The sequence below is a fragment of the Sphaeramia orbicularis genome, unplaced genomic scaffold, assembly GCF_902148855.1.
Source record: "Sphaeramia orbicularis unplaced genomic scaffold, fSphaOr1.1, whole genome shotgun sequence".
Classification (NCBI taxonomy): domain Eukaryota; kingdom Metazoa; phylum Chordata; class Actinopteri; order Kurtiformes; family Apogonidae; genus Sphaeramia; species Sphaeramia orbicularis.
In genome coordinates this window covers 15001-22683 of record NW_021941476.1, presented here as the reverse complement: position 1 = coordinate 22683, position 7683 = coordinate 15001, and the positions used below count along the sequence as shown (strand labels likewise).

Here is a 7683-nt window from a genome sequence, read left to right as displayed (position 1 = left end):
ACGCGCGTGTGCAAGGTGCGATTTGTCTGGGGGATGGTTTGTTTGTTGTTTTTTTGGTCGGAGCCGGGGGCGGGAGGGGGTGTGGTCCGGTCCATAACTAACGTAACTAACGCTGGCGTGAAACAAAAGTGAAACTTTATTTTTATACTTTCAACGGCCAACTCTGAGTTCTATTCCTCTGGTATACAGCAAACGTGAGAGAGAGACACAGACAGAGCTAGTGTCAGTGTTTTAGAACTACCGTAGTTCCTAGGGGCCAAACAACGTTCGTCTTATCAGCGTCTCTTTCCTCGTTGTTGTCTTTCACCAGGACCTGAAGTAATCCCAAACTGGACTGGACTGATGGTGGAGGGTCTGCAGTCTCTTCCTTCCAGGTTCACATCATATTTGTTGTTTTTTTTTACCTCATATCAGCTGCTATTTCGTATTTCGGGTCAATGTGTGCGTTCTTCAATATGTCCATGTGAAACTTGCATGGATTTAAAGTTCCACATCAAACAATGTCTTTCGTTCCTTTTTCTTTTTCTCATCATACTGTGCCGTTTGGGTACAGCTGTGTACTGAACCGAACAGGTGTGGACCAAAATGGTTCGGTTCGGTACGTGTGCCATTACAGGCCTAGCACATATATATATATATATATATATATATATATATATATATATATATATATATACACACACTGTATTTCCAAAAGTCTTGTCTCCTCCATCCCAATCCTCAGACTCAGCTGTTCCAGTCCCTTCCATGTCCACAGGTGGATTAAATCCAGCCCTAGGCATGCAGACTGCTTTTACAAACATTTGGGACAGAATGGGTCTCTCTCAGGAGCTCAGTGAATTCCAGCATGGAACTGTGATAGGATGCCACCTGTGACACAAATCCAGTGGTGACATTTCCTGGCTCCTAAATATTCCACAGTCAGCTGTCAGCTGGATTAGAAGAAAGTGGAAGTGTTTGGGAACGACGGCGACTCAGCCACGCAGTGGTAGGCCACGGAAACTGACGGAGCGGGGTCAGCGGATGCTGAGGCGCAGAGTGTGAAGAGGTGGACGACTGTCTGCAGAGTCAATGGTACAGACCTCCAAACTTCATGTGTCCTTCAGATTAGCTCCAGAACAGTGCGCACACAGCTTCATGGAATGGGTTTCCGTGGCCGAGCGGCCACATCCGAGCCATACATCAGCAAGTGCAATGCACAGCGGTGGATGCAGTGGTGTAAAGCACGCCGCCACTGGACTCTAGAGCAGGGGAGGAGCCTTCTCTGGACTGACCAATCGCACTTCTCCATCTGGCGATCTGACGGACGGGTCTGGGTTTGGCGGTCTCCAGGAGAACGATACTTGTGGGAGCGCATTGTGCCCAGTGTAAAGTTTGGTGGAGGGGGGGTTATGGTGTGGGGTTGTTTTTCAGGAGCTGGGCTGGGCCCCTTAGTTCCAGTGAAAGGAACTGGGAATGCTTCAGCAGACCGAGACATTTTGGACAATTCCACGCTCCCAACTTTGTGGGAACAGTTTGGAGCCGGCCCCTTCCTCTTCCAACATGACTGTGCACCAGTGCACAAAGCAAGGTCCATTTGGACATGGAGGACAGAGTCTGGTGTGGATGAACTGGACTGGCCTGCACACAGTCCTGACCTCAACCCCATAGAACACCTTTGGATGAATTAGAGCGCAGACTGAGAGCCAGGCCTTCTGTCCAACATCAGTGTGGGACCTCACAAATGCGCTTCTGGAAGAATGGTCCAAAATTCCCATGAACACACTCCTAAACCTTGTGGACAGCCTTCCCAGAAGAGTTGAAGCTGTTAGAGCTGCAAAGGGTGGAGCCACGTCAGACTGAACCCACAGACTAGGAATGGGATGGACCTGACATTCATATGAGAGTCAAGGCAGGTGAGCAAATACTTTTGGAAATATAATGTGTGTGTATATATATATATATACATATATATATATATATATATATATATATATATACATATATATATATATATATATATATATATATATATATATATATATATATGATCCATTCAGTGTTCTACATCTGTACAAACTACATGGAAACTCCAAAAACACACATCCATCAACACACACACACATTAGGGCATCTTATTTACAGTGCCCACTGTGATATTTTATGCTGTCTCCATGGCAACAGATGGAGACCTCAGAGACTGACTGCCACAGAGTCCCATGTGGTTACCATGGCAACACAGCATAGGCATGAGTGTCTGTACAGTCGGTGTGTGTGTGTGTCAGGGATGGGAATGACCTGTCTCCGTGGAAACCATCTCCTTGTTGCTCATGGCGACGAGTCCATGCAGGATGAATCTCACACGTTGCACAGCCACCCACACTCCACCGCTGAAAACACACACACAGTCGATGCACAGATCAATGTCCTGATTGATTGGTCACATGGTCTGAATATGGACACAGATTGGTCTATATGGACTTTTACATTCATACTAATGGTGGAATTCAACATTTCAGCTGCAGAATCTGTTTTGGAGTGAATCCACCACTTCATTTACAGAATGTCCACCACACACAACCAGCACTTTCAAGACACTTTTATTTACATTTGTACTGATTATCTGTCAGTGTACAGGTATTTTTAAGTGTTCATAAGTTAAATGTAGAACACCTCTAGCTGACTGGACATAAAAGTGCATTTTTCATATTTGGAGTCAAACGTGGCCTATTTTATAACTAAACCGACCACTAAGTTTGCAGATTGACATAAATATTCTTGTACTGACATAAGATGACACCACATACTTTTACTCTGACCATCAGTTTACAGTTCAACTCATGACCCTATGTGAACCCTGAGCCCATCGATCTTCTCTGAGGCGCAACACTGACACACCTGGAAACTCTCTGTATGATCCACTCACAGATTATCTATGGTTTAAATCCACCTTTAGCAACCTGACATTAAATGAAATCTTCTGTCACATTCTTGCAGACTGCGTTGGAACCTAAACACAGATGAACAAACACCTGAAACCCAGAAACTGTCCTTGTCAACACACGCGCTGCTTCAATTCCTCCCTGTTGCTAAGCAACATCTGAATCTGCACCTACTTTACATGGACAGTGTGTTCATCACTCATCACGTATGTGACTCATCATTAAACCTCAACACTTCATAATTCAGTCGACATTAAAAACAGCGTTAATAAATGGCCGTAAGCCCCTGTCACAGATCCACACCCCCACACATTTACCCAGGCCCCGCTCAGACCACGGACTCGTCTAGCTCCTGTGGCCGCCTCCACGAGCTCATCTCCCGGCTCTAGCGATAAGATCCTTCCGGTCAACCCTCCCGATGTCGGGACATTACAACATTTAAGGGCACGACAACTGAATATTACTTCAGAGTGACTCAAAAAGCAGTTTTGTCTTATCACTGCAACTTGAGTGACAGTCCAACTGTCAGTCAGTGTTTGGTAAATAACTGTAATGTTTGGATGTTCTCGCGGAGGCTAACCGGCTAGCGTTAGCCGCGGAGGCTAAGCTAACAGGCTCCTCCAGCAGCAATTAAACAGCTCCGACGGGCGAGCCCCGGGGATTTCTATCCGTATTAAAACATGCTAGCCCGGGCCAGTCAGTGGATACTAGAGTCTAAACATGTAATATAAAATAAAACGATGTAGAAAAGCGGTAGACGGTACCGAACAGGAGGTGTTTGGGGTGAAACAGTTAAAGCTCCTTTACCTTCCGCCTTCTGTACAGCCGCCATCTTCTCTGTCGCTGACGTCACTGCGTAGACACGGCGGAGGCAGGGCGTCAGTGGGCGTGGGGCGCGAAAAAAAACCCAGCTAAAAATAATCCACTTATTTTATGGATTTATTAAAGCATAAGCATAAAGATTTTAGATTGGAAAGTAAACGAATGAGTTAAAAACAAATATTAAAATTTTACTGGTTTATGCCAATACAGTAGAAGAAATAAATGCAAACGTTATTTTAACCTTCACTAAAAAATATAGAAAAAAAATTAAATTGTGAAACAAGATTTCATCATTATCATAAAACAGTGAAATGATTAATAAAGAAAATGCAAATCAGTAAAACTAAAAATAATGACTAATGTAAAGCAGTAACAAAATAAGTAGAAATTTAAGAAAAAGATAAATATATGAATATAGCCACGACTCAATTTAAACTACACAACGAGTTTAAAGCAAAATACATAAAATTATCGTTATCTTAAAAGTGACTTAGTCTAATATACAGAAAACAATGTCCATTAAATACCTATATCAAATATTACACACATGTACAACTTTATTTCATCATAACCTTTCATTGTCTGACTCATAAAATTCTGAATTATAAAAAAAAATCATAATTAAATTAGAAAATAGTGTTTATACAGTGAACTGATAAATGTTCATGTGTTCTAGAAGTGTTCAGATAAATGTTCATGTGTTCTAGAAGTGTTCAGATAAATGTTCATGTGTTCTAGAAGTGTTCAGATAAATGTTCATGTGTTCTAGAAGTGTTCAGATAAATGTTCACGTGTTCTAGAAGTGTTCAGATAAATGTTCACGTGTTCTAGAAGTGTTCAGATAAATGTTCACGTGTTCTAGAAGTGTTCAGATAAATGTTCACGTGTTCTAGAAGTGTTCAGATAAATGTTCATGTGTTCTAGAAGTGTTCAGATAAATGTTCATGTGTTCTAGAAGTGTTCAGATAAATGTTCACGTGTTCTAGAAGTGTTCAGATAAATGTTCACGTGTTCTAGAAGTGTTCAGATAAATGTTCATGTGTTCTAGAAGTGTTCAGATAAATGTTCACGTGTTCTAGAAGTGTTCAGATAAATGTTCACGTGTTCTAGAAGTGTTCAGATAAATGTTCACGTGTTCTAGAAGTGTTCAGATAAATGTTCACGTGTTCTAGAAGTGTTCAGATAAATGTTCATGTGTTCTAGAAGTGTTCAGATGTTCGGTGTGGTGTTGGTGCAGGTCAACAATCACACTCCAGACGTTTAGAGAAAATATGGGGTTTATTTTGTATAAAAGCGGAGCGTGTCGTCCAGCAGGGGGCTCGCTGAGCTTCACATTTAAACAGTTAACCTGCATTTGGTCTCCTCTGACTGAACCGCCACGCCCACCCACCAGACAACCAATCAGCGATCACCAAACTGCCACGCCCACCCACCAGACAACCAATCAGCAGTCACTAAACTGATCTATCAGATTGACTGATTCCTTAACAGACCATGAGGAAACACTCAAACTTTTTGGGGGGAATTCTTCCTTTCGTTGTCGTTGAAGGTTTTTTCTTAGACATGTTTTTGTTTGGACTGATGATTGATTGACAGTTTTCCTGCTGTTGTTCAGTCATTTTCATCAACAGTCTGAATCCATCCAAACACTTCTGTTCTTTATGTTTCATCCCTGTAACAGTACGACTCATGGAGTTCTGGCCGAAATCAGTTGATTATTGATTATTGATCTGAAATCACAGGTGGGCGGGTCGGTTGAATTTACCCATAAGGCTTCATGTCTGCGTTTCCAGATCTGACCGACTTCCAGCTAAAATCACACACATGAACGTGAAACGCGGCGACCAATCAGAGGAGAGAATCAAACCCAGATGACAAACAGCTGAGCCACAGCGATCAATAACCAATAACTGATCACTTCATCAACAGTGAAGAAAGTAAAAAACAATCAGAATCAATGAACAGGATGAAGAAACAGAAGGAAGTCAACACAGGATGAATCCACAGGAACCAGTGTGTGTGTGTGTGTGTGTGTGTGTGTGTGTGTGTGTGTGTGTGTGTGTGTGTGTGTGTGTGTTAAGACCTCAGGTTCAGTAAACAAGGCTGTATGTGTGTGTGTGTGTGAATGTGTGTTTGTAGGCGGGGCATGAGGGCCACGCCCCCCATGTGACAGGCTCAGCTCCAGGGTCAAAGGTCATCACATGCCCTGCCTGATGCTCTGGATGATCTGGAAGATGGCTGCAACACACAAACACACACAGCGTTACACAGAGGGTCACATGACCACACACACACACACAGCGGGTCACATGACCATGACACATCTTCCTCTTCACAGACATGTCCTGGTCACATATAAACACAGTTTTTCTTCTTTTTTCTGTTGTATTGCTCATTTCTGTCCTGCTGATTTTTCTCCTGTACTTGAATGGAGCGACTGGAACCCACAATAATTTACCCCTGGGATCAATGAAGTATTCAGATGAGTAAAGTATTCAGATTACTCCTACTATATAATGCACGTTTCGGCCCCGTGTCCCATCGATGTTTGTTGGCGTACAGGGGGGTGTTAGTTCAGGTTGTCCTCAGCCTTCACAGGTCCAGTCTGCACCAGACTCACCGATCAGACCAGACCAGATCAGTCCAGATCAGACCAGACCAGATCAGTCCAGATCAGACCAGACCAGATCAGTCCAGATCAGATCAGATCAGACACACAGTTCCTGTTCTGCACATGCTCAGTGATCAGATCCAAACACTTACCGGATCCACAAACCACGAAGACAAACAGGGCCAGGAGCCACGGACCCACTGGAGACTTATCATCATTGACCGGCCGCTGCAACACAACACACACACAACAGGTCAGTACACAACACACACACACACACAACAGGTCAGTACACAACACATACACAGTCCACTTGGCTTTTAATGCAGATCCTTGTACTTTCTGTGGACTTTAAAGACTGTCAGGACTTTCATGCTGTTTCCTTCTCAGTTTAACCCTTAGTTTCCTTCTCAGTTTAACCCTTAGTTTCCTTCTCAGTTTCCTTCTCAGTTTAACCCTTAGTTTCCTTCTCAGTTTCCTTCTCAGTCTTTCATCTCCTTCATGAACTCTGGTCTCTTCAGACTTCAGATCAGTCTGGGCCTTTAAAGCCACACAAACACACATCCTCCAGATCCACCTTTGAACAGGTGTCCTGTCGACTTGAGCTACCTAGCGCTACTGAGCATGTGCATGACCCTAAGCGTTTTCACAGTTTAAATGCCCATCAATTTGTGCTCCCCCAGGCAGAAGGGAGTCATATTTTGTACGTATGTTTCTTTAATAGTGCCTTTAAGCAGTAAGCATGGAAGCAATTATGTGCACAAAAGACAGATGTAGAATATTGACGTTAGATGATAATAGCATAAGGAAGTTCTCATTGTATGATATAGTGTTAAGTGAGTGGGTCAGGTGGGTGTTAATGGGGTTTAGATTATTGTTTAGGTTAGTTCAACAGACACCAATAATGAAAGCCTAGCATTTAACTGAACACATCTGTTAACAGTTCCTGTAAGCAATTACATGTGCACTAAGGACAGACGTAGAATATTGAAGACAGATGATAATAACATAAATAATGGTGTTTCTACAGTAGGAGTTTTATTTAATAGAAGTTCTAAGCCTGTGGAAATGAGCTTCCTCTGCCCATGTTCAGATGAATAAGTAAACACTGGTGTTTTTCTACAGCTGAAGCATTATTTCATTTTCAAACAGGCGTGTTGAAATGGAAGGATGTTTTCACGGGGGAGCGTCAATCGATAGACGTCTCTGTCCATATAAGCTGCTGGTAGCTTATATGGACAGAGCAGCTTTGGACCCTGGTCCACACGAACCTGTCCTGTGTCTCGTGCGGGTCTGAACCGGGTTCTCTGGGTCCAAAGTGACCCGGTC

At 43.1% G+C, this 7683-nt stretch overlaps 2 protein-coding genes across 3 annotated transcripts in view; both read right to left on the bottom strand.

Moving 5' to 3' along the window:
- Window positions 1-7683, bottom strand: part of camta2 (calmodulin binding transcription activator 2) — a 21358-nt gene that overhangs the window by 12884 nt on the left and 791 nt on the right. The window lies entirely within an intron of this gene.
- Window positions 5003-7683, bottom strand: part of LOC115415938 (stress-associated endoplasmic reticulum protein 1) — a 3477-nt gene continuing 796 nt past the window's right edge. Inside the window, exons 2-4 of one of the 2 annotated variants that reach the window (XR_003934891.1) lie at window positions 6507-6582; window positions 5853-5981; window positions 5003-5818 (exon numbers count right to left, since the gene is read on the bottom strand). Coding sequence is in view for 1 of the 2 variants with exons in the window: in XM_030129620.1 (XP_029985480.1) it covers window positions 5941-5981; window positions 6507-6582 (117 nt within the window). In the remaining variant the exon portion in view is untranslated. Of the gene's footprint in view, window positions 5982-6506; window positions 6583-7683 lie in introns of both variants that reach the window. The other variant, XM_030129620.1, reaches the window with a different exon arrangement.